Here is a 25,769-nt window from a genome sequence, read left to right as displayed (position 1 = left end):
TGTTTCTGCAGGACTTGGACTTCCTGTCTTCTGGAAGGATTGGAAACACCCAGGAGGTGATTCCTTGTTGCTAATTGTTTTAAATGTATTGCCTAGTTAATTATTGAATATTTTCTTCAATGGTACCAAGATCTAATAGCACCCATCCAATGGCTCTTTCCTAATCTTCAAAACCATTCCTGAAGCTCAAATCCATGTACAGCCAAAAGCTTCCCGTGGTCACTGTTGGTTCACTCATAGATGGTCATTTCTGTAAGATTCTTGGGAGTCACTGATTAGTGTCAAATGAGATGGTTTTCATCAGGGGAACTCGCCCATGGGCCTAAGCTAGAAGGAAGCAACTAGGAAAAGAATATCAAGTTGGAAGCCCTGAGACTGAGCCCCTACCTTGACTCCAGCTATGAGTCACCCTGTGGCCTGGAGTTAACTCAGTTTTCCAATCTATAAACTAAAGGCATTGAGCTGGATGAGCTTGAAAGTTCTCTTTTAGTTAAAAAAAAAAATCTATGATTCATTCTCTTCAAACAAATCAAATAAGGGTTTCATTTCCTGAAGTGGATTTGTCAATGAAAGTGGAAATACCTAAATCCTCCCTGTCTGATATGAGGGCCGCCAAGTGGCTCCATGCATTTGCCGGAAAGTAATTTCAGTAGAAAGCACTTCAGAACGAGAAGAAAGTTTTAAATCACTCCATCCAGGTCTGCATCTCCTCACTGTACCATTCTTTTTTCCCATGGGCTCAGCGTGGAGCCTAGTTGCTTCTCAAAGTCACCGAGGGAAACCAGGTGGTGGTCGCTCTGTTTTGCTTATTTTCTACGCTGGTGTTCTTATCTCTGCAATTACAAAGCCTGTGGACAGCCATCCTATATAATTTAAGGGATAATGCTTGTCTCTCAAAACAATTTTCCAGGGCTCGTGAGATGGCTCAGTGGGTAAAGGGGCTTGTTACTAGCCTGACCACTTGAGTTCAAGCCCCATAAACCACATAGTGGAGAGGATCAAGTTGTCCTTTGACCTCCATACAGGCACCATGCCAGTGGAGTGAGCAAGAAACTGTTGAACACATCAGGGGAAATGTAGCATGCTTATATCCTTAGGTTTTCACCAAGATAGTAAATTCAGCAATAAGGACCCTTCCTGTAGAGATGTGCTTACCCTGCAGCGAGCTCCTAAAGAAACTGTTGCCCACTGCAGAGTCAGCATATTCCAGGAGATGAGGCACAGGACAGGAGTTCAAAGACCAGATAACAGCACCACCATCAGTCACAGGTGGCTTTTCTCCCTGTGAAGTTTGTGCAGCCCAGCCGTCTCCTGCGCACGCCACCGAAGGCAGCCATTACCAGAGGATCAGAGAAGGAATGTCAGCAGAGAAGTAATTTGCCACTCCGGATTTAGACTTGTGTTATAACTCAAACCCACATGGAGTGATGTAAGGCTGATCACATAGATTTTCTGGACTTTCTTTATCTTCACTGTGAAAACAATACAATATTGTCTGCCTTTTCTTCTGCCCAGAGACAGTTTGAAGGCCTGATCATATTCTTGGAAGTATTTTCCATTTGAAAGTCAAGTAATTGAAGACACAGGGATTTGTGAATTGATTCCAATTTCAAGTGTCTGTCATCAAGTCTCCTTCATTCACTCATACCAGTTGGAAGGCAGCTGGGTACCTTTACTATATTGACCCATTCTACGTTGAACTCAGAGTGCCCACTGGGTTGGGCTTTCCAAGAGCAATGCCTGTACAGTGTCTCTCACACATTCAGAAAAACACCAGGGGCCCAGAACTGGACCCCAGACTCTTCAATAGGAGTATTTGAGGTCCACAGAGGAAGGGACAGCCTGGCTCTTGGGTACCATGAACACTGATGATATCAAAGCAGCATAAGGCCCCAAATGAAGACTTTTGGCCTCTGATCACGTTGAACCCCCAAATAGTCCAGGAAGAGAGGACACTGGGCTCTTGAGATTTAGCTGTTGGGGATCACCACTCTGTAGGCTAAATCACATGCTCAGGCCAATGAAGAGCAGAGACTGTGTCCGAACTGCATCTGTTTGGATCTAGACACCAAATGTTTAGCCACTTCTGGCCTCTGTTCACCCCAGAAACAATAGTGATGCCTGGTCTACATTTTAAGCACAAGGCAAAACCAGGAATACTGTAACAAGTTTGAGCAAAAATAGAGACATCACTATGTATGCTTGCCTAAACCGTTCTCATTGTGGGTAAGCACACTGTCCCTCTCCAAAGTGAAATCTTTAGTGAGATACCAATTTTTTCATTATAATGTCACCTACACATATGAAGAAGAAATAAGAAAAATGGCATTGGAATAAAAATCCAGACTCTGTGACTTGAAGCTAGGGTACAGCTTTAGAATCTACAGGAGTTGCATGGGGACGTTCTGAGGAGGCAAATCTCCCAATGAAATGCTTGAAGACAGGGCTGGGTACTCCTGAAAGACTGACTGGCTTCAGTAGAAGGTGCTGATGGAAGTTCTCTCCGGAGGAGGATTTGAATCATAGCTAGTACATTCATCCTTCACAGATGGGCAAATCAGTCAGTCTTTCCACAAACCAACGAGGCACTTTTATTTTAGATCCTTAGAAGAAAATGCCACAAAAAAAGCATTCTTGGCAAGTTGGGAGGTAGTTAGGAAGCAGAAGTAAGGAGCAGTCTGGTCCATGGGGCGTGTTCTACTTTGCTTCTCCTTTGCTGTACTAACACACTGACCAAAAGCAACTTAGGGAGGATGGGTTTGTTTCATTTAAAATGTCACAGTCCCCACAGTCCTTCATAGAGGGAAGCCAGGCAGGATTTCAAGCAGGAACAGAAGCTGAAACCATAGAGGAATGATGCTTCTTGGCTTGTTCCCCATGGCTTTCTCAGTATTCTTTCTTCTCCTACCCAGTACCACACCTGTCCAGTGATGACACAACCCACAGTGGGCTGGACCCACCCACATTAATCATCGATCAAGAAAATGTCTTACAGTCATGCCTACAGATCAATCTGATGGAGGCAATTCATCAGTTGCGATTCCCTCTTGTGTCTAGGTTTGTATCAAGTTGACACTACCAATCAGTGCTCCTCCATGGAATCAGTGGCTGCTGATGGATTCTGGAGAAGGGACAGCCCTCGTAGCACATGCAAAAAATGGCATACCCATCCATGTTGGAAGGATATAACAGATGTGGGTGTATTATGTAATCTATCCAGTAGATGTTCAATAAAAAGGAGCTCTTCACGCTGCCTATGCTTTGTATATTTCACACGTAGACTTCTAAGGCAGAAAATGTGGCTTGCCCACACCTATGTTCAATGATAATTAGACTAGACATCAGGTACCCTGCCACCTTTCACTTTTCTTCCAGTCACAACATTTCCATGTTTAGGGTGTGCTCTAATTAATACAGAATACAATTCACTACCCTTTGGGGAAGCACTAAGACCAAACTATATGGTAAGGTAAGTTCCTGGCAGCATGGCTCAGGGTCCACCAATTTAACCACTGTCTATAGAAACAAGATGTAGAGGTTGTATGTGACAAAAAGAGGGTGCGTTCTATTTGATGAAAATCTATCTAATGGGAAAGGCATTCGTGCTTGGAACTGAGTCCACCAGTGACAGGAGAAAGCAACGATGTAGCCTGGCATGGTGAGGTTCACTAGCAGGCTTCCAGGTGCCAGACACTGTGTATAAGCTTTAGCCCCCACTGACCCCCTGACCCATGAGGACAGCATGGTTACACAAAGCAAGGCTTGACACCTCAGAAAATACAAAGGTGCTTCAGAGTTTGAGAAATAGCAAGATATGCTGGTCATTCAACTATTTGTGCTTGGTAAGGTGTTGAGGCTCCCCCCTCCTTCTATTCTCTGTTAAAGGTTTTATCACTTAAAATATTATGGGGACCTCTAGAGATGGGAGTTCTTGTGCTCCAAGAGCTAGCTAGAGTCAAATAACAGAGTCAGGAGTCAGAGTCAGAAGGTTGTGCTATACACACAGCCACAAAGTTCAAACTTGTGATGTATAAGGCAATATGGTAATACATCTGAATAAAGTGCTCAGGAAATGCTAATTACATTGGAGGAAGGGGATCATAAAGACATCATCTTTGCAGAGGGACTTTAAGCAGAAAATAAAGGGCACATAGGTATGGACTTAGAAATAAAGGAACAGAAGAAATGATACTTATGGAATTCTGGGGCAAGTTGGACTTGCCTTGGGAAGGTCATAGAGTTCTCTAGTCCCTGTGGCTTTATTTAGCATGTGTGTGTGACTCTAGAGCCTAAGGCAAGGCAGTAGTTGGTCCTTAGGTCTCTTGAGCTATACTGAGGAGTTGGGAGATTTTCCTTAATGCAACTGGAAGCTATTAGAGAGTTTAAGCCAGGGAGTGACATGACCTGATTTATGTCTTGAAGAGATGGCCCTGGCTGCCGTGGAGAGAATGGATTGGAGGGGTGCAGGTGCAGGAGGCTGTTACAGGTGATGGATGGCAATGACTTGTTTGGAATGGTGGCAGTGGAAAGGGGAAGGAGTGGACGGCTTTGAGATGTAATTTGGAGATGAAATCGACAGGGCTTGGCAAGGAGAGAGCAGAGCATTCAAGGAAAGGGATGAGGAGGAGGGAGGAGCAGGAAGAGGCAGTGGAGAGCTGAATGCTGGGTGCTGACAGAGAGTTGACAAGCCATCGGCCATGCTGTCTAGGTTCCCCGTTTAGCCACTGAAGCCCATCTTGATCCTGATCTCCTTTTTGTCTTATCACAGCAAAATGATGGACAGTTCACCATGATCCAGCTTGTGGGGATGCTGAGGGGTATCGCTGCTGGCATGAAGTACCTATCTGAGATGAATTATGTGCACCGGGACCTGGCTGCTAGAAACATTCTGGTCAATAGCAACCTGGTGTGCAAAGTGTCTGACTTTGGCCTCTCTCGCTACCTCCAGGATGACACCTCAGACCCCACCTACACCAGCTCCTTGGTGAGTCCTTAGCCCACTCAGGGAAATCATGGCATGAATCAATGATGGCTGAAGGTATCTTTGGGCCTGTAGATGAGCTTTTTCTCTACTTAGGGAGTCAGATGCTGGGCACCCTATCCATCCAGAAGGAATAACAGCAGTCAGTGTCCAGGTAAAGATTTGACCACAGCTTATCAGAAGGAGCTGCTGTCTACTTGGAAGCCACTGTGTTCCTTAGCCAGTGGCAAGAGCAGTTTGGAACGGATGAATTTGGAGACTCCAAATAGGGAGAGTAGCAGCAGCAATGTCTTTCATAAGGAAGGAGCTCCAGGCAAAGCTGAGGCTTCTGGTCCCCAGTTGAGCTGGGCATTGGCATCATCAGAATCCGGTTTGATTTCCTGTCTTACTTCCAGGGGGCTTTAAGAACCAGCTCCATTCTGAGCACTGAAACCTGATCTCCTCCCAGCCTCCCCCTCCACATCCTGAACAGCTCTAATCTCTATCCCACTGCCTCCTTCACACAATCCCTCTTGGAACCACAATACATTCAAAATAGACTTCCGGCTTTCTTCTCCAGTGTAGCCGCCCCATCTTACCGTCTCCATAGCTGGCACCATTTAACTAAAGACTGAAATAGAAGAATCACCAATGATTTCTCGCTGTGTCTCAACATCCCATCCTGATCCTTGGTGACTCCTAGGAAACCTATCCCCACTCTTCCTCCTCTGCCCCATGACCTTATAAGGATGCAGTCTCTTTGGCCTAGACTTCTATATTGGCTGTCTAGCTAGCATCTTCGTTTCCGACTTATGTTTATGACCCAACGATATCTTCCACTGCCTCCCTATCTGCTTTAAACTTCAAAAAATTGAAATGTACAAATTAAAATAATACAGAGAAGCAAGTGCATAAAATATTTAGTGAATGACAGCTCTCCCAGGGTAGGAGTCTGTAAACTTTTCATTAAAGAGTTGTCTGGTTAGTATTTTAGGCTTTGTTGGCCAAGAGGCAAAATGAAGACTTATCTAAAGAATTATGTAACCATTTGCAGTGTGATCCTTTGAAAAGTGATAGACATTGTTCTGACATCATAGGCATAAACACTAGACCAGCTGGATTTGACACTCAGGCCAGAGTGTCCAGCCACTGTCTGGAAGCATCCTTGTTAAATTAGATGTGTCTCCTTTCACACTTCTCTTTGACCACACTATATTCATTTCTCTGAGTTCTTGTGCTCCCCATAGGATTTTTTTTTTCTATTTCCAGATTGACTTTCCAACACTTAGTGAATATTCATAATCTCCTGGGAGTGTGTCTGACACTTAGCATCCTCAGCAGCAATGGAGGTCACCAGTCTTTGAAATTATGCTAATTCAATAGCAAAATATGGGAACCTCATGTCATCTCAATTTGCATTTTTATATAATTGCCAGAACTTATTTTTCTCTCTTCCATTGTATCTTTACCTGATCCCCATTGCATTGCTGGTTGGTGCTTATGTTGGGAATGATACTCCCTGATGGTCTGTGATATAGTCAGATGTCCACCTGTTGTAGATATAACTGATGCAATGTCGTTTGGCTTGTGATATCATTGAAAATCAGTCAAAAATGTCTGGTTGTTTCTTTTACATCTTCTTGGGATTCTGGTTTGCTTTTAAAGCTCTCACACAAAATTATGAAATGTTTTTCAGGGTCTTAAGTACTATTGCATTATGTTGATGTTTGTCCAATATATAAAGACTTAACACACCTGAAATTACTTTCCCACAAGTTTATTTCAGAAAAATTTCAGATGTAATTTAGAACTTTAAAGACTTTGACCGAGAGTATCCATCTATGCCCCTGGTAGATCCCAGAAGGAGTATCTTGCTTTGTGTGCATCACCTTCTAACTCTGGCCTATTCCTCTTTCTGGGTATCATTTTTGTTTACACATACCTTTTGTTTCTGAACACAGTGGTGTGAACATATGAAGTACAAATTTGGAATTTCAACAAATGTATAGAGCTGTATCACTCAAACTTCTGGCAAGATAAGGAATCTATTCATTACCCCAGGAGGCTTTTCCATGTGCCTCCCACCTCAAATCAATCTCCACATGCTAAACACACTCAGATTCAGTCACTGCTCCGGATTTTTTGAATGTTTGTATGTTTATACATGTAAGCATGTATTTATTGGGACTTTATGATCAAACTAGGTCTTCGTAGAAATGGTTGTTTTTCCTTGTATTGTGTTTGAGAGAGTCTCTTTTCTTGCTATGTGCAGTAGGACTTTATTCCTATTGAGCTTATTGTTTATTTTTCCATTATCTTGACAGATGCTAGGAGTATTCTGGAACATATTTTTTAATATAGATTGGGAAGTTACTTTTTCCTTAGTTTTGTCAAGGTAAACAATTATGCTGACTTATTCAATATACACTGTATATTATGCCATCCTTGACACTGAGGTCTTTGTATCAACTGTTTGATTCTGTTGATCTGTTTATTCAGTGTCTCTTCCTATTGATATAATCATAATGACTTGAGCAAATATCATACAACAACATTTTAATGAAACTCTTACTGTTCAGGAGGAACGAGCTATCTTCCATTCTTCTCTTCAAAACATTTTTGACTAGTCTTAGATCTTTTTGCTTTTAAATGAAATTTAAAATCCCCTTGTCTAGGCACACACACACACACACACACACACACACACACATGTATTTGTACTCACAGGTGGTCTTTGAGTGGACTAGTCTGCCTTTGGAAAGACTAACACTTTAATGGTCCAATATCACTTAAGTAGAGACGGAGTCAAATATAAAAAAATGCATCTACTGTATACTGTACCTTTCAGTAAGTTTCTTGGGGAAAACTTTCTGCATTATTTTGGTGTATATATTGCTTAGATTGTCTACCATGATTTTATAAATGCTTCCTCTAAATAGTAAGCCTGTTGACTCTGGACCTCAGAGTTTTCAGAAACATTGGTTATACAGTCATGTGACTCATCAAATTTCTTATGCTATTTCTTCTGCTTGCCTTTTCCTAGAAATAGAAACAATGAATATACTTGCTGATTAAATATATTATGTTTTGGAATGCAAAGAATTTATTCAAATGATAAGCATTTATTGAATATCTTCTATGTGTCCATACTATAGCACATAAGCCTGAGATCAAGATCAAAATAGATATTACTACTTCAGAATGCACAGAATTTAGTGATGGCATGGGCATTCATCAGACATATACTCTATGATGGCACAGCTACTGGCTTCAAGAGCACAGAAAAATCAATAAACAGCACAATATGCCCTGATAGCATCTAGGGGAATTAATCCAGAGGAGTAGACGATGGTGTTTCAACAGACCTGAAGAATAAGTCAGCTTTAGTCAACATAGGCTGCTGAAATGAAATGCCCCCAGCCAGACAGCTTAAACAGCAAAAACTCATTCCTCCTAATTCTAGAAAAAGTGTCTGAGGTCAAGATAATATTCTGCTCAGGCTCTTAGTAGTAACCTCCTCTTAATTATGTCCTTGAATGTGAATACCTTGATATGTACACTAGAGAAATAGAGAGTGCTCATCTGCCTCCTCAGTTCATATGGGTATTAATCCACCCTGGGGTCTGCATCCTCATGGTCTAATCCTAAACATATGTATCTTCAAAAAGCCTTCCCCCACTGGGGATTAGGACTCCAGCTTATTACTTTGAGAGCACATAAACAGAGTTTAGCATTCTTCTCCCCCAAAGGACCATGTCACTTTAGGCCACACAAGCAGAGGAGCTGTGGTAAGAGGGACAGGTAAGTATGTGAGAGAAGAAACCACCATTCCTGGTCATGGAAAAGAAGAAAAATGCTTAAGAGCTCAAATAGCAGTAGGCTCTCTCAGACACCGGTGATAGTATGTGCGTGTGCGTGCACGCACGTATATGTGTATCATGGTCCAAAGGTTTGCCTGAGAAAAATAACCTGGCTCCTCCCCTCCACTTGCCTTTTCCTGTGAGCTTCTTCCATTCCTCTATTTTCATATATTAAAAAACAAATTTCAAACTTCCCTGGCTTTCTTTTTATGTTCTTTCACCAAAACACCCCTTGACAGCCCAGCAAAGGTGGCTATCATAAGCTATTGGAAGCCAACACCCACGTGGAGCTTTACCTCTCCAGTGGGTGATACACAAGGACACTGGGTAGAGTGAGAGCCATTAGGAGAGTGATGTACACATGGAAAGCATAAAAGCCAGAATGCATTGTTGCAGTGTTCAGCGTGAGCAGTCGTATTTGTGTGAACTGGGAGACAGACAAGTAAATAGGGCTGGGGGTGCGTGGAAGCAGCCGCATGCTCACAGCAAGAAGACACCTGGTTCTTGGATCTTGATTGTTTTTATCTACCCCAATTCAAGCAACCAGGACTCATTAGAGACAGGGCCCCTTCCAGAGCCTCAGCAGGGAAAATGAGGTGAGTCAGCAGACCTTTCCCTGTATGTGTCAAAAAGTGAGAAAGCACTCAAATAATGATGAGGGTATGCCCCCCAAAAATTCAAAATACTCAGCTTGAAGCACCTTCTAATGTCTAAATCTCAGGTGATTTGAACCTTAAAATATACAGTACAAAATGACAGCAAGAGATTATAACTTGTCTAATAAGATAAATAGGACAGGGCTATTGATTCACACTAATAGAACAAGAGAATGATTCTTATACTTGGGGAAAAGCATTGTTGGAATATTATTAAAGAGCTGCTAATTGTCAACTATCAATCAATTAATGGTTATTTCTGATGAAAAAAATCAGTGGAGAACCTGAGGAGAGTAGCAGAATTTTTACCTAGCTTCAAATGGTCTCTTTCCAAATACTGGTTTAGGGGCTGGGGAGATGGTTCTATGCTAAAGGACTTGCTGTGCATGCAGAAAGACCTGGGTCTGCTCACCAGCACTCATATAAAAGCAGTGTGTGTTTGCGAACACTCAAATCCCAATGCTGGGGAAGAATGACCAAGCAGAGCATTCTGGACAGCCAGGCTACAGAATCAGAGGTCCTTGTAAGAACAAAACTAGTGAGAATAGAATTAATAATGATTGAGGAAGATGCTTGCAGCCAGCCTCTGACCTCACATGCTGTGCATATACACAGAGACCCAGTACTCACTTAATAGAAAAGCAACAAAGTAACTTTATAGAGAAGGTTGGGAACCATGTAACTGATGTTTGATGATAAGATTGTATACCATGAATTATATCGTGAGTAGATATTAGGCTAAAATTTGGGTACATATTATTAAGTGACTGGTCTGTGAGCAGAGATTCACACACACACACACACACACACACACACACACACACACACACACACAGAGAGAGAGAGAGAGAGACAGAGACAGAGAGAGAGAGAGAGACAGAGACAGAGACACAGAAACACAGAGACAGAGACACAGAGACACAGAGACAGAGAGAGATCGAGACAGAGACAGAGAGAGACAGACACTGTGTATTATATTTCTCTGGTGTCCAAACACGCCCCATAATGTTTGGTTTCCTAACCTTCACTAAGATGTACCTAGGAATGCTTCCTCCCCCCAAATTTATCCCAATTAAGGTTTTCTAAGTTTCTTGAATCTGTATATCTGTGCTTTTCACACATTCAGGAAATTTTCCACCATATTTCTACAAAAAAAAAAAATTTCCTTTTTCTCCTGCTAGAGCTGGACTTCTCAGACTCTGTAAACTTTAGTGCTATGCTGCCTAATTTATTTGTTTCTGTGCTTTGTAATTATTGGTTAAGGTATTTCATCTTTTCATTCACTAAAGGAATTTTCCTTTACATCACTAAAAATGACTACAATAGTTTCTTTGAAGTCTTTCTTTTCACTGTCTTTTCCTGTGAAAATGAGCCATGTTTCCCTGGCTCTCGGTACGTCTAGAAATTTGGGGTGATAACCATCGTGGATTTTATGCTGTCGAGACTAGTTTCTGCTACACAATCTATATGTCAATAGATGTAATTGAGTGGGAAGATAACCCAACTTGGTTATAGTTGAACTGCAAATTTTCTCTGCATCTCAGCTCTTAGTTCTTGAGAGTTTTAGTCTGTCTTATACAGGCAGCACTTAGGGTCAGCTAGAGCCCTTTCCTCTCTAGCAGTTCTGATGGCCACTACCCTGCTTGCCCTCTATTGGGTACCAGAAAATTGGTGAGGTTTTTCCGCTAGAATCTTAGCATTAAGCGGACTGTAGAGATTGATGTTATCCATAAGCAAAACTGCAAAACATATAGCTTTATGCTGTTCAGTTTCCAAGAAAGTTCAGGGATTCTTCCATTCCCTCTTGACCCCTTTCCTCTCATTCTACCTCCTTCCTTCCCTCTCTCCTTTCCTCCTTTCCTTCTTCCTTCTTCTCCCTTCTTCCACATTTGTTTCTGACTTCAGTTATACTTATCATTTCTTGGAGGGTTTATTTATTAGAAGCATACCCACCCCCCATATCAAAAGTGGAGGTTTCAGCTTCATGCCCTTAGCTTCAGTTCTGCGAGACAGTGTTCTCTACGCTAACCCCCCTTCACACTGCCCCTCCAAGCCCCCTTTAGCAGCAGCATCTTCTAATTCACCTGGTGTTTCTTTGTAAGTGAAGACCTCATTAATAGCTATTAGAGTTCTCTAGTCTTTCCTCCCAGGCCCTCATCCTTCATCTGGCTCTCTGACGCTCTTCTCCACCCTACTCCTTTTCTCTGGGTGTTTGTTCTCCACTTTAAATTGCTATTTCTAGCCCCAGGAGCATTTTCTTCCCAACAGGCTCCCACAATAATGAACAGATAAAATTTGTTCCTTTGTGCTTCCTTATGATTGCAATAAATTCACTAACCTAGGAAAGAGTTCTGAGCAGTGACTGATATTCCTGCCTGTTATGACGAAAAAGAAAAACAAGACAGGCTGGGCTCTGAACACCTGTGCGGTCTATACATGCTATTTCTTGGCGGTTGAATGTCTGCATTCCGTGATGTGTATCCCAACAAATATTCCTATGTACTGTTAAAGACCAGTTCTCAGTGTCTGACCTCACAGATTATAGACTCATGATACTTCTGTCTAATGTTACCACATTAGAAAACAGCCCACACCTTCCAGGAAAGGTGCTACAACTGTGACAAAAACTGTTTTGTACTCTTCTAAATCTTCCCTTTAGCAGCTATCATCAGTGCCCAGAATTCCGACAGGATCCCAGAGACTTCTCAGTACAGGCTTTAAGCCAAGGGAACCAAAAGTTTTGTCTCATTCAGCATCATTTCTTCTGATGTGTGGAAAAAGGCCCTACTTGTCCCATAATGACCAAAGTGTTCCTCCTTAGTATTCAGGTGGGTTTCTTCTGCTAAAGTAGTGTCAATGTTCCTGTCTATAGCACCCCTCCTGGGCTGCCTCTCTAAGAAGTCTCCAGTCATGCTCTTGCCTTCTGCAGGTCCCACTCCCTCAGGGCTTCCCTGTTTCATCATGAATTGCACAAAGTCTTCAAAGTGCTTCTGAGCTTTCTCTGCCCTTCGCCTTTGCTCTCCTTCCTCTGGTCTCCAGCAGCTGTTCCTCCCACACTCTATGTTTCTGTCACATCTAAAGCTTGCCTCCTTCCAAGCCTGTGCCTTCCTTCTCCTGCTCCTTGACTTCTCTTCTTATGTCAGCTGGTGTCTGCCCTGTCTCTGTCTCCATCTGTGAACGTCAAGAGGAGCTGTTCCCAGGGCATCTGTTCCTCTGGGCAAGAGGCAGAAGCTGTCTTCTGCATGATCTTCTCGCTGCTCTTATCCTCCCGTGATCCCTGTCCCTCTTTTGGTGCCTTCTCGGGTACTCCCTCGCCCTGTGGCTACCCCTCTTTTTCTGTACGGACTGACTGCCTGGACAGTTCAAATCTTACACCTGCTCCAGAGCAGTCCCATCTGCATCAACTCATGCCCTGCACTAGATGGGCATGAAATAGTAGAGTCCATCTTCCCTATGGAACCAGGGATACCTGCTGTCATAGCACAACCCAAACATGCTCTGCAGATGGCCTTGCTCCTCTGTGATGAACTGGTCATCCAGTTACAGTGTGGTCAGCAGTGGCAGCAGCAGCGGCAGCAGCAGCAGCAGCAGCAACAGCAGTGGCATCTCACGATTGCCCCTGCATTATCCATTATTCCTGTGAATTATTGTCTTAGCTGCCGCCTTCATCTTTGTAGTTATGTTAGTTGTTGTGTCAACATAACTGAGACCCAGGCTGGCAAGATGGATCAGTGGGTAATTGTCTAAGACCTGAATTGAATCCCTGGAGCCTACTCCGCAGAAAGAACCAGCGTTCACATGTTGTGCTCTGACTCCTATTGTGCATGTACACATGCACACACACATGTACACACATACACAAGACACTAGATAAGCAAGCAAGTAAAAGTTAAAGCTAAAACCTAATATTTCTCTCATTACTTCTAAGAAGTGAGTTTACTCTAGTAGTTCATCTTAGGAGGTTTTTTTTTCTTCTCATATTATATTTAATACTCAAAAGGCACAGGAAAAAAAAACAGAAAATTATCTCAAAGATAATCGTTCCTGCAAGCTTTTCAGAAGAGATTTCCATCTGTCTGCACTTTATTGTAGCTCTTAAAGAAGTTGTTTCTTGCCCAGAATAGTGGCATGTACCTTTAATCCCAGCACCAGGGGCACAGCAGAGACTGAGGCAAGCAGAGCACAGGTTCAAGGCCACCCTGGGTTACAAAGGGAGATTACAGAGCCCAGGCCATGACCTGCATCCTTCAGAAAGAGCAATGTCTGTGGCTTTGTGTCCAGTGGTCCTGCCACCTCCTTTTCTCTTCTCTGTTTCTGGTGGTTTTACATCTAAATCACACTTCCCCTCCCTTTCTGATCTGTAACTTCCCTCTCGAGGCCTCTTTCTGAGTGATTTCCATTCTACTTTCAATCACTTGGCTTGGGAATAAGCTCTGTCTCCCAGGTAGGTGGGAAAATGGAAAGGAAGGACGACAAGCAAAGAAAAGATGGGGAGACCCTTTAATTGCAGGCAGAATCAACCTGAGTCCTGGTCCCCTGGAAGTTCTTCTCTGGCATTAATTAATCGGAGAGAAGAGTAATTCAAATGTCATTCTGCCCCATGGTCTGTCACTCAAATCATTCTTCCCTGGGCAGTTCTTGCCTCTTCCTCCTTCAGATCTCTCCCTGGGTCCCTCTGTCAGCAGATGCTCAGATAGGGACAATAGTGCCCTTTTGAGAAATACTCAGCATAATTATTCTTAGCAGGCCCTGTATATTATTAGCCGGGGCAGGATCAGTGTGGAATTTCAGAGCCTGAGCCAACCAGTACCCAGGGGCTAGTCAAGTTTCTCATCCAGAGCCCCCGCTCTGCTCTGAGCCAGTCCGGTATGTAGTATGCAAAACCTGATGTGCAGAGCTAGGGCCTCACATGCATGTGATCATATGGGAGTGCAATCTTTCCTAATCATTCTCCAGTTATCACGGGTGCATGAACTAGCATATTCAAGCCTAAAGGGTAACACAGTTCTGACACAGGCCCCCAAGTACCATTCCGAGTCAAAGGAGGGGCTGGGACATGGTTCAGGCAGAGAGCACTTGCCTCACAAGTGTGAGGACCTGAGTTTGATCCCCAGAACCCATGTAAAAAGGCTATCCATGCTGACATACATCTGTAATCCCATCTGGGGACAGAGGGGCAGGAAGATCTCCAGGGCTCAATTTCCAGCCATTCTTGTCTAATTAATGTCAAAATTAGATGGATGGGGTTCTTGAGAATGGCACTCAAAGTTGTCCCCTGGTCTACACACAGGCAGCCACATACATGCATCAGTACATATGAACCAGCATAAAATGCACACACACATTCACACATTCTCACCTGCATACAAAATAGACATAAAATAATTGTATAATTTATAATGTAATTATAACTGTTTGATATGATTATGGAGACTATCAAGCATGTACCACTGAATCCTAAAAGAGAAATCCTGGGGCTGAAACACAAAGGTGAGGAGAAACTAACTAGGGTACCATCCAGAAGTGGACATTCGTCTTGTTCAACAGAGTGTGTGGGAGTGAGGATGTGAGGATTCTCTGTGCAAGTACCAATGAGAAGAAACAGTTGTTCCACATAAAGAGCCAAAGGAAACACTGGGAGAAATGGATGCGGAGATGAATCAGTGTGGACCTGAGAACATTGTGTGAACAGCCCAAAGTAGGCCATAGTGGTTCAGCCCCAGCCATTGGACTCTGGAGTTATGCTAAGCTATGAAAAGCTAGATATGGAGCCCAAAAGGCCAGTCTGAAGGGATTGGTCTGGGAGAAATAATTGTTGGATGAGGTGTCACTCCCAAAGGAGGGACCTGATTTCATCTTCTCAGCAGAGGTCCAACAGAGAATCAGTCAATAAGTCAATGAACCAATCAATCAAGAATCATTTATTCCTCAAAAGAAGTGAGGACCTTTAGTAGAGAAGATATTTAAATATTATATTTAGCATGTCGATCGACAGTAGCATGAATCTATCATTTCTTTTCCCAACTGGTGCTTAATATGAGTTTGGAGCCCTGAGCATAGAAAAGAGATCACATTTAGCTGCAAATAGAGAATCATAAAGTGGATCCTAGAGGAGAAATGAGCACATGAAAGACATTTTTCATATGTCTCAGCAGATGGATGGAAATATGGACAAGCTGATAGTGGTTCATGGACTGGAGGTTTTGTAGAAAAGGAAGATGATCTTGTCAGAAAAAGAAAGCGCCTATGTGTGTTCACTGTGTGGTTAGTAGCTAGTTCCACTGAAGTTGTGGAGTCTGAGTGAAGCTGAATTAGCCTCTCAGCTAGAGGCTCTTTTATCAGAACTTTGTCTTTTCCAGAAGAAATAGGAGAGTCCTTACCCTGACATCTATTCACATACCTAGACTTCATCCTTATTTAGATATTGGATCTTTATGGATACAATCAAGTGATGGTGAAATCAAATTGGGATCTGATAGCAAAGGAGATACTTAGAGACATACAAGGAGAAAGGGTGACTATGTGACAAAGGAGCAGAGAGTGGAATGACAAGTCTATAAACCAAGGCGTGTCAAGCATTGCCAGTAAACACTGGAAACTAGAGGAGGCACCATTTCAGAAGGAGCAAGACCCAACTGATGCTTTCATTTCAGACTTCCAGCCTTCAGGACTGTGAGACCATAAATTCTCCTGTTTTGAGCTACCCAGTTTGAAGAACTGTGTTAGAACAGCTGATTTAAATCAATAAAGGCCTAAGAGAGGAACTCTTCATCTCCAGACAGGTGTGCAGTGAGGGAGGGAGTGGTCAGACTGTAAAGGTAGGAGGATGGAGTACTCCATGTAGGGGTTCTTGTAAGTCCATTTGGAATTTATCAAGGAGAGGTAGGGGTGAGTTGTCCTACTTTCTCTTCTGTTGCTGTGATAAAACACCCTGGAAAACACAACTTAGGAGAAAAATTTTAAAAAGTTCATTTCAGGTTATCTCAGGCTACAGTCCATTGTTACAGGGAAGTCAAGGCAGAAACTTCAAAGAGCTGGTTACATCACACACACAGTCCAAAGCATATATTCAAGATCAGTTGCTTGATCTCCCAGCTCATTTCTCTACTCTTAAATGAAAGTTCAGCTCACTCCTTGCCTAGGGAATGGTGTTGTCCACAATGGGTTGGATCCTACCATATCAATAAACTTAATTATTACAACGGCCTACAGATATGACTACAGGCCAACCCAATGTAGACAATTCCTTATTAAGATTCTCTTCCCAAGAGATTCTGGATTGTGTCAAGTTGATAATTTAAGCTAAACATCACAAGGGCACTGAGCATCCTTTATAGCTTCAGATTTAAAGATGTGTGTGTGTGTGTGTGTGTGTGTGTGTGTGTGTGTGTGTGTAAAGGTATCCTTGTAAGGCATGGTCTTTAAAGTGCTATGTTCCAGTATGGTAAAAATTAGAAGACTTCTCATATTTGGAACACTCTGCCCAGCCTGGAAACTGGGGAAGCAACCCTATCTTGCTCTGCAGCAAGCCTCAGGATTGTTGCTGATGATAATATAGTAGATAGGCTCCTTGTTCTAAGCATCCAGCCTAGGAAGGGCCTCCAGGACCAGCCAGAGCTTGACCTATCGGCCTTTCCAGAGCAGAGCCCCTTCAGCAAGGAAATCTTGTGGATCTCTTGAGTCTCAAGGCACAGAGTTTATCCAAGAGAAGGAAACTAGGTCCTTGGAAAGACGAATATTTTGAAAACACAGAAGCAAGATTGTTTTTTCTAAAGGCCTTGGTAGTTCAAAGTCGGTACTATCCAGGCTAAGCATCATTCCCTTCTTCTGGGAAAGCAGAATTCAAATACCAGAAGACAGAGAGTGGATACTCTCAGCCAGCAGGGTTAACAGATGCTGAGGTAAAAGAGGGAGTCAGGGTAAAAGCTAGGGGAGACAGAGGAGAGAGGGAGGGAAAACCAGGAGAGCTGATCAAAGGCTGCTCTGCAAACAGTGCTGGTGCTTCTGCTGCAGGGGGATATGCAAAAGGATTTTAGAGGTGAAGGCTTCATTGTAATCCTCCCACAAAGCACTGGGGTAAGGCCTTTCCTTGTGAGAAGAGGCAGTAAAACAGAAAAGAAGACTCAGGTGAAAGCATCCACGTAGACTTTTACTAATTCTGCTCACTTAGAGAAGACATACCATCTGGGTATTCGATAAAAAGAGGGAAAGAAGGCATGGAGAGAAGTTTGAGTTCAAACCCGTGGATTCTGCTTGTCGGGGCAAGCTGCTCACCTCTCCTCATTGTGGGCTCGCATCTCTGTTAGCAGCAGACTTTACCCCCAGCTTTTTACACAGCTAGCAACAGCTGTTTTTTCAAAGTTCTCTGTAAAATCACTTTATTCTCTTGTGGCAAGGAGTCAAGGAGTATGGGAGGCGGGGATGTCCCAAGTGACAAGGGGCAGGTGACCTGTAAATGAACTATCTGGGAGTTTTCTAATAGAATACAAAGCCTAGGTCCTTGGGTATCTGGAGCTGACCCCAGCAGCCCCACACACTGTTGTTCCCTGCTGGAAGGATTAATGATACCTTCCTCAGTCCTCACAGATATTCCTGTCTAGGCAAGGTGCATGTTTGGGATGTAAACCCACACCTTAGCGGGAACTAGTCCTAGAGCCCTGACTGTGGCCTCACCACTTCAGAAGACTTCTCCCTGGGAGCCTAGTTTGGCTGTTTTACATGCTACAGTTCTATTGCCTTTAGATAATAGTTACTTATGATGTCCCTAGTCTATAATAATTATGACAATTCTAAAAATACTTTAGTAAAAGGATAGGCTCAATTGTTTAAAGCATAACCGCTCAATCTTTGTCTTTGCTGTTTTTATTATTTTTGGGTTATTTTTGTATTAACTTTTGATACTCGTTACTCTGAACATTATCTTCAGTAATGAAGACCTAAGCTCATTTATTTTCATTTTGTTTTTTAATAACATTTCAAATCATGTGGTGAAGCAAATCTCAAAACTGATAAGAAGAGACCATCCACTGTGAATCTAAGAATATGTAACTCTGAGAGGAATGTGGGGGTCTCTCAGAAGTTCTAAGAGCAAAACTGGATACTGAGCCAGAAAATGTGGTTTGCATGCCAGGCCTCATACTGATAACTGGGGTGAAGTTATACTAAGTCTCTGTGACTTCTCCCCATTATTGTCAAGAGGAAATAACATGTCTGGTCTGTATCACATAATTACTGTAAAGACCAGAGGAGAAGCGGGAATATATGCTTTGATGACCCTCTAAAATCCTATAAAAATGTTTTAAGTTTATAAAAGATGATGAACCAGGATCATTAGTAAAGGATTTCTGGTCTCAGTTAAAAACGTGCACCTGATTTGGGGACAAAATCAACTCTGACAATATCTGATGCACTAAATATAATTATCAACACATGTTAATGTTTCCCTTCAGCTGATCACACAAGTAGTAAAGGTTCCTGTAAAAATTCTCACAGGCTTGTGTGGCAGCAAGGCTGTAAAAACTCAGTTCTGCTACTAACGTATTAGGTCATAAACCAGGTGGGGTATCTACTCCTTAAGCCTCAGTTTCTTAAATGTGTAAAATGGTAATAGAGCCCATTTATTATTGTAAAGAGCACATAAATTTGTAATATGTAAAGTACTCCCAGAGAAGTTGGTGCAAGGAAGATGCTGAATCTCAGTCCATGAGCCCTTACCTCCTGTGATGTGCCTTACCCTGTTCTTCATGCCTGTCCTCAATGCAGACTTGCTCACTGGGGAGTAGTAAATAAGGACAGGCTACCAGAGCAATGTCAGGTTTTCATGTTGTCTTTTTCTAGTGTCTGTGTCCTGAAGCACGTAGATCCAAACTTTCTTGCCGTCAAACAATGGGCTCCAGCATAATGAGAAAACCTAAAGAAAAGAGCTAGAGACTGAAAGACCTGCATTTACAGCAACGAATGGGTACCAGTCATCTCATTGGCCATTTCTTCCTATGGTGAAGCAGAGGAAACTGAGCACATATCCATTTGTGTTACTTAAAGAGCCTATAACCTTGGTTGGAGTTTTACTTTGGACCAAACCCATGTCTATGAGATGTTCATACCCAAGGGACCTATATTTCCAAGGAGGGGCACACAACTGAGGAGCTTAGGACTACAAAAACTCTTCAGACTGATATGCTGGGTGCACAGAGGCTGGCAATTATTTCCTGTGCGACTGCAGTGAGATTGGGAGTCTTCATTAGACCTTGAGTGTTCTCTTCCAAATGTACTTCCTCCCCATAGGTTCCATTTTCTTGCTGTGCAGTTTTTGAGAAAATAGGGTTTATGGGAAATGTGTGCACGACAGTCTAGGAGAAATGCCTGTAGCAGAGAATTAGAGTCTGTCCAAGCACCTTGAGAAAGCTTGCAGTCTGTCTGAGCACATTATAATTGCACCATCAATGTGGCCATCTGAAGTGGGAAAAACTCAGCTTTCAGTAAGACTGAAACTAAATGATTATGTTCAAACATCTGAGTATAAAGTACAGAAAACACAGGCTCTCCCCTTATTTGAATCTATCCCCCTGTGAGCTGTGGCCAGTGTTCTGTCCATGTGTTAGCATTTTACAAAATGGGACAGGCCAGTGCTGGTGGTACCAAGACCTAACCTGAGAATAACATTCCCCCCCCATCCTCCGTGTTCAACACACACCCCCGCCTACTGTTGATAGTCTGTCTTCACTGTAGGTGTTTTCCAAACAAGGATTTTGCTACTGTAGTGAGACCCTTTATGAAGTTGACATTTCTGTCCCCTGTCACGCTTTTGCTGGGCTTAGAAGAGACTCCACAGACCATGTTCAGTGTTGACTTGCTTTTAAAGCTGAGTCCTGGGAGCACTTTCCCCTTAACTTTAAAGCTTCCAAGAAGATGGTCCATAATACATTTTATATATCGCCTACTTCTGAAGTCATAGAATTGTCTTGAGGATATCCTCCTTGGCTTCTTTACAAACACAACTCAAAAGGAAATGTCACTATTTGGTGAAATAATTTCTCAAGATACCTCATCAGTTGGCAAGGGAATTTTTAGAAAATGTTTTGTTTTTATCCAATTGTTTTTATGACTAGGGCATCTATGTCATGGTCTTTAATTTTTTGGAACCCCCTCTACTAGAAGTAAATAGCCCCTAAGCCTGCTGTCTAATAGGGGTTGCTTTTAATTTTCATGTCTCTTTAGCCTTTTCTATTCTGAAATATTTCCTCTGTGTTTCTTTGTCTTTGGTGACATTGACTTTTTTTTAAGTACACACTCACTTTTTTTTTAAAAAACAAACATTGTGCTTTGGTTTTTCTGACATCTCTCATGATTCCATTCAGATTCTGTGTTATTGGCCACAATTCCATTCAGTAATGTTTTATCCTTCCTCTACTGTGGTATCAGGAAACATGTGATGTTCATCTGCCCTTCATCGATGTTATTAATTTTGATCACTCGTTCAAGATTCTGTGCAATTCTCTAGTGTTCAGTTTCATACTGTTCATGCTGCATTTCCCCTGTGAGAAAATATTAGGTCACACCAGTATTCTGCCTCTCATCAAAAGTTTTCCCCCAGGTTTACAGAAAACATAGGCTCTCCCCTTATTTGAGTCTGTCCCCCTGTGAGCTGTGGCCAGTGTTCTCTCCACGTGTTAGCATTTTACAGAATGGGACAGGGCAGTACTGGTGGTACCATTAATAAGCCTCGTTATAACCAATCTTTAATATTGTAACTGAACGTTATTTAGAAAACAACAAAAGAAACAAACAAATGATAACAACAACAAAAAACCAGCCACCATAGAACCAGTCAGGACTTGTCATTACAAGAGGACATTAGGATAGTTCAATATACTAGTGTTCCCTTTCACTCTTCGGAAATTCAACCTAGCAATATTCCGAAGGTCAGAGTTTTGTTTCTCTGCTTGGGAAGTCTTAAAAATACTTTTGGTCAACAACATAAAGATTCTTGAATGTTCCTGTGTTTCTGATCTTTGATCTGAGGATTGGTTTTGCTCATCACTTCTGTTTGTTTGTAAGCTGCACCATCCAAAGCTGGGATGCCCTGTCCCCTTTCTGTCCTCATGTCCTTAATTCTTTGCAAAAGGCAGTAAAATACAGCTCTTAAAGACTCACAGAGGTGACCATATTGTCGATGTTGAATGATTCTGGAAGAATTAAGGTTCATAGGCCATTATTTACTTTCCCATTCTGTTTTGTAAAATACTTTCTTTCTGCATTCATTTTTTTCTCAATAAAAGTGTTTTATGTTGTAATTCCAAAAAAGAAAAAAGAAACATGAATTTCTTTTTTCTTTTTTAATGAGTATTTTTATTATTATTTTAAAATGTTAATCAAAGGCTTTGTAAGTTTAGTAATGCTCAATAACAAGATGCTCATACAATCAGAAGTGTAACCCAATACCCAACCTAGATATACCAACTATCTTTGACTGGTGGAGACACGTGAACATCCACCTCCATGTTCTCCCTTTCTCCCTTTCTCCCTTTCTCCCTTTCTCTCTCTCTCTCTCCCATCTTAGCTCCTCCTCCTCTCCTTACTCCTCCTCTTTCTCTCTTTACTCCTCTCACCTTATCTCCTCCTACATATCACCCCTCCAGTTAAGTTAAAACTTTTCTCCCAAAATACAATTAGAGCATAACTATACCAATTTGTATCAGTAAGGTACAAGATAGACCTAATACCCAGTCCATCATTTTGTTGACTGACCAGAACTTCTGTCATCTCTTCTAACTAAAAGACTTAGTTCTGAACCTGGCTTTTTTCTTGGCTTTAGAATGAATGTCAGCTGAAAACCATCCTTTCAAGTCTTTTCTCGCAAAGTAAATAGCCGGGATTGGCTATGAGGCTATAAGTCTTCAACCCCGTCAGAAATCCAGGATGACTGAATTAACTGAAATTATGGAAAGCACAAAGCATAGCTTCTAAAACTTAGCCAATTTATAGAGACCGCTGAACACCTGGACAGTCTCTATACTATAAAACCTTAGAGCATCGGATCTTCAGCCTACTGGCCCAGGATCATCTGACAGACCTAGTACTGCAGAATTATTAAGGGCTGATTACTCTGTCTTGGCAGATATAATCAGTCGACTATTCTGCAAGCGTGTCCTTTTCAAGTCAGTAATTTGTCTATAGATGAAAAGAGGCAATTCTTGCCTAGTGTCTGTCTCACCACAACCGGAGTAACTTCAAAGATGCTCAACTTCTCCTTAGAATCCAAGACAGGAAGCTGTCAGGAGCAGATAGGTCTCTAATCAAAATGAACCTTAATGCAGACATGCTTGTAACATCAATTCTGTGGGCTTCTGATGTTTTGAAAACCAACTCTCCATGTAAGGCAATCTGGACTGTAGTCTGTTAACTCCTCTCAGCTATTTCTAGATAAAATATAGAAAACACCCTAACAATAAACTCAGAGCCATGAATTTGCTATAGGCCCTTAACTCACAGGCTAACCATCTCAAATCAGTTAAAAAAGTTAAAGAAGGACTGGGCCTAAGGCTTGTATTCCTAAATATGTTATATAGGCACAATGGCTATGAGAGTAACAATATTAATCTCACTTCTATATCAATAAGAAACTCGTACCAATGAAAACTTTAAATTTGAAATCAAAGTAAATTTTGTACCATTTAGAAATTATAACTTCAGCTTAATAACAATTATACAGATTTCTACCAATAGGTTATGGCTATGCAATAAATCCTAGCTATTCCTCCCTGTTCCAACAAAACTACTACTTTTCCCTAGAAAGACAGCCCAATATTAACTACCCCGGTCCCCAAGCCCAGGGAATTGGGGCACTGACTCTTCAGTAACTTCTTCAAGCTGATTATGGGCGTTGAGATATTAGAAGAGGGGTGGGGGGAAGAGTAAATTGATAAGCCTCTGACGTCTGTGTCTTCACTGCATCCAGCTGAGATTCCAGGATATCAGAGGTTCGAGCAGGTCTGCTCAGTTTGCTTGATGAGTAGATACACCAAGGCTGTGTATTCTGCAATATACAATTCTCAAAACAAATTTTAGTATCAAGTTATTTTTTGTTTGAATTCTGTAATCTAGTCTTCTGGTGGCCTGTCTCTATCATATCTAATCCATATAATTCTGGGAGTTTCTATGAGGGTGTGCTCCCACCATCCTCCCATTCCCACCTCCCTGCTCTCAAATTCCCCAACACTAGGGAATCCAAACTATTGGGTACCAAGGCCCTCCACTTCCACTGATGCCTGACAAGGCCACCCTCAACTACCTATATACAGGTGAAGCCATGAGTCCCTCCCTTTGTGTTCTCGGGCTGTAGGTTTTAGAATGGCTACTCCAGCTTGTTTCTTAGGACCATTTGCTTGAAAAATTGTTTTCCAGCCTTGTTCTCTAAGGTGGTGTCTGTCTTTGTCACTTAGGTCAGTTTCTTGTATGTAGCCAAATGCTGGGTCCTGTTTATGTATCCAGTCTGTTAGCCTACATCTTTTATTGGGGAAATGAGTCCTTTGGTGTTAAGAGATATTAAGGAACAGTGATTGTTGCTTCCTGTTATTTTTGTTATTAGAGGTGGAATTATCTTTGTGTGGCTCTCTTCTTTTGGATTTATTGGAAGAGGATTACTTTCTTGTTCTGTCTAGGGTACAATTTCCCTCCTTGTATTGGAGCTTTCCCACTAATATCCTTTGTAATGTCAGGTTTGTGGAATGATACTGTGTAAATTTGGTTTTGTCATGGAATATCTTGGTTTCTCCATCTACAGTGATTGAGAGTTTTGCTGGGTATAGTAGCCTGGGCTGGCTACTATACTATTTGTGTTCTCATAGGGTCTGTATGATGTCAGTCCAGGAACTCCTGGCTTTTATAGTCTCTGGTGAGAAGTCTGGTGTAATTCTTATAGGTCTGCCTTTATGTGTTACTTGGCCTTTTTCCCTTACTGCTTTTAATATTCTTTCTTTGTTTTAAGCATTTGGTGTTTTGATTATTATGTGATGGAAGGTATTTCTTTTCTGGTCTAGTCTATTTGGCTTTCTGTAGGCTTCTTGTATGTTTATGGGCTTCTCATTCTTTAGGTTAGGGAAGTTTTCTTCTATAATTTTGTTGAATATATTTATTGGCCCTTTAAGTTGGGAATCTTCACTCTCATCTATACCTATTATCCTTAGGTTTGATCTTCTCATTGTGTCCTGGATTTCCTGGATGTTCTGTGTTAAGAACTTTTTGCATTTTGCATTTTCTTTGACAGCTGTGTCAATATTTTCTATGGTATCTTCTGCACCTGAGATTCTCTCTTCTATCTCCTGTTTTCTGTTGGTGATGCTTGCATCTATGACTCCTGAGTTTTTTCCTAGGTTTTCTATCTCCAAGGTAGTCTCCTTTTGTGATTTCTTTATTGTTTCTACTTCCATTTTTATGTCCTGGATGGATTTGTTCAATTCCTTCACCTGTTTGGTTGTATTCTCTTTTAATTCTTTAAGGGATTTTTGTGTTTCTTCTTTAAGGGCTTCTACCTGTTTACCTGTGTTCTCCTCAAATTCTCAAATTCTTTGAGAGTGTTATTTATGTCCTTCTTAAAGTCCTCTATCATAATCATTAGAAGTGCTTTTAAATCTGAATCTTGCTTTCCTGGTGATATGGGGAATTCAGGACTTTGTAGTGTGGGAGAACTAGGTTCTAATGATGCCAAGTACCCTGTGTTGCTGATGCTTATGTTCTTGTGCTTGTCTTTCACCATCTGGTTCTCCTTAGCACTACCTGCTCTGTCTCTTACTGGAGCCTGTCTTTCCTATTATCTTGGTTGTTTCAGAACTGTGTGGGAAGGGTGTTACTACTAGGGTTAAAGCTGGGGCCTAAGATCTGCTCAGTGCTCAGGCCCAGACTGTAAGGAACCAGTGCTCTGGACCAGGAGAGAATTCCTGGGTCCTAGTGGGTCCCAGTTACTCCCTGTTTCGGGCGGGTGTTACTGTTTCCTTACCTAAGTTGCTGCCCAGGTTAGTATTCCTGGGAGGCCTGTTTCCTCTGGATTTTGTGAGATTGGGAACAGAGCAGCCACCCGGGATCTGCTCAGTGCTTGGGCCTAGACCCAAAGCTCTTTCTGCATTCTTATCTTCCTCCTCCTCCTCCTCCTCCTCCTCCTCCTCCTCCTCCTCCTCCTCCTCCTCCTCTTCTCCTTCTCCTTCTCCTTCTCCTTCTCCTTCTCCTTCTCCTTCTCCTTCTCCTTCTCCTTCTCCTTCTCCTTCTCCTTCTCCTTCTCCTTCTCCTTCTCCTTCTCCC

At 42.1% G+C, this 25,769-nt stretch overlaps 1 protein-coding gene across 2 annotated transcripts in view; it reads left to right on the top strand.

Annotated features, from left to right (window-relative positions):
- Ephb1 (EPH receptor B1) overlaps window positions 1–25,769 on the top strand; it is a 430,073-nt gene that overhangs the window by 380,873 nt on the left and 23,431 nt on the right. For both annotated transcript variants that reach the window (XM_028756628.1, XM_028756627.1), the window contains one exon: window positions 4,769–4,984. In XM_028756628.1, the coding sequence (XP_028612461.1) occupies window positions 4,769–4,984 (216 nt within the window). The remainder of the gene's footprint in view (window positions 1–4,768; window positions 4,985–25,769) is intronic.

The sequence above is a fragment of the Grammomys surdaster genome, unplaced genomic scaffold (assembly GCF_004785775.1).
Source record: "Grammomys surdaster isolate TR1022 unplaced genomic scaffold, NIH_TR_1.0 126131, whole genome shotgun sequence".
NCBI lineage: Eukaryota > Metazoa > Chordata > Mammalia > Rodentia > Muridae > Grammomys > Grammomys surdaster.
The sequence above is the reverse complement of the archived record's forward strand: the minus strand, read 5'-3'. Positions and strand labels throughout refer to the sequence as shown.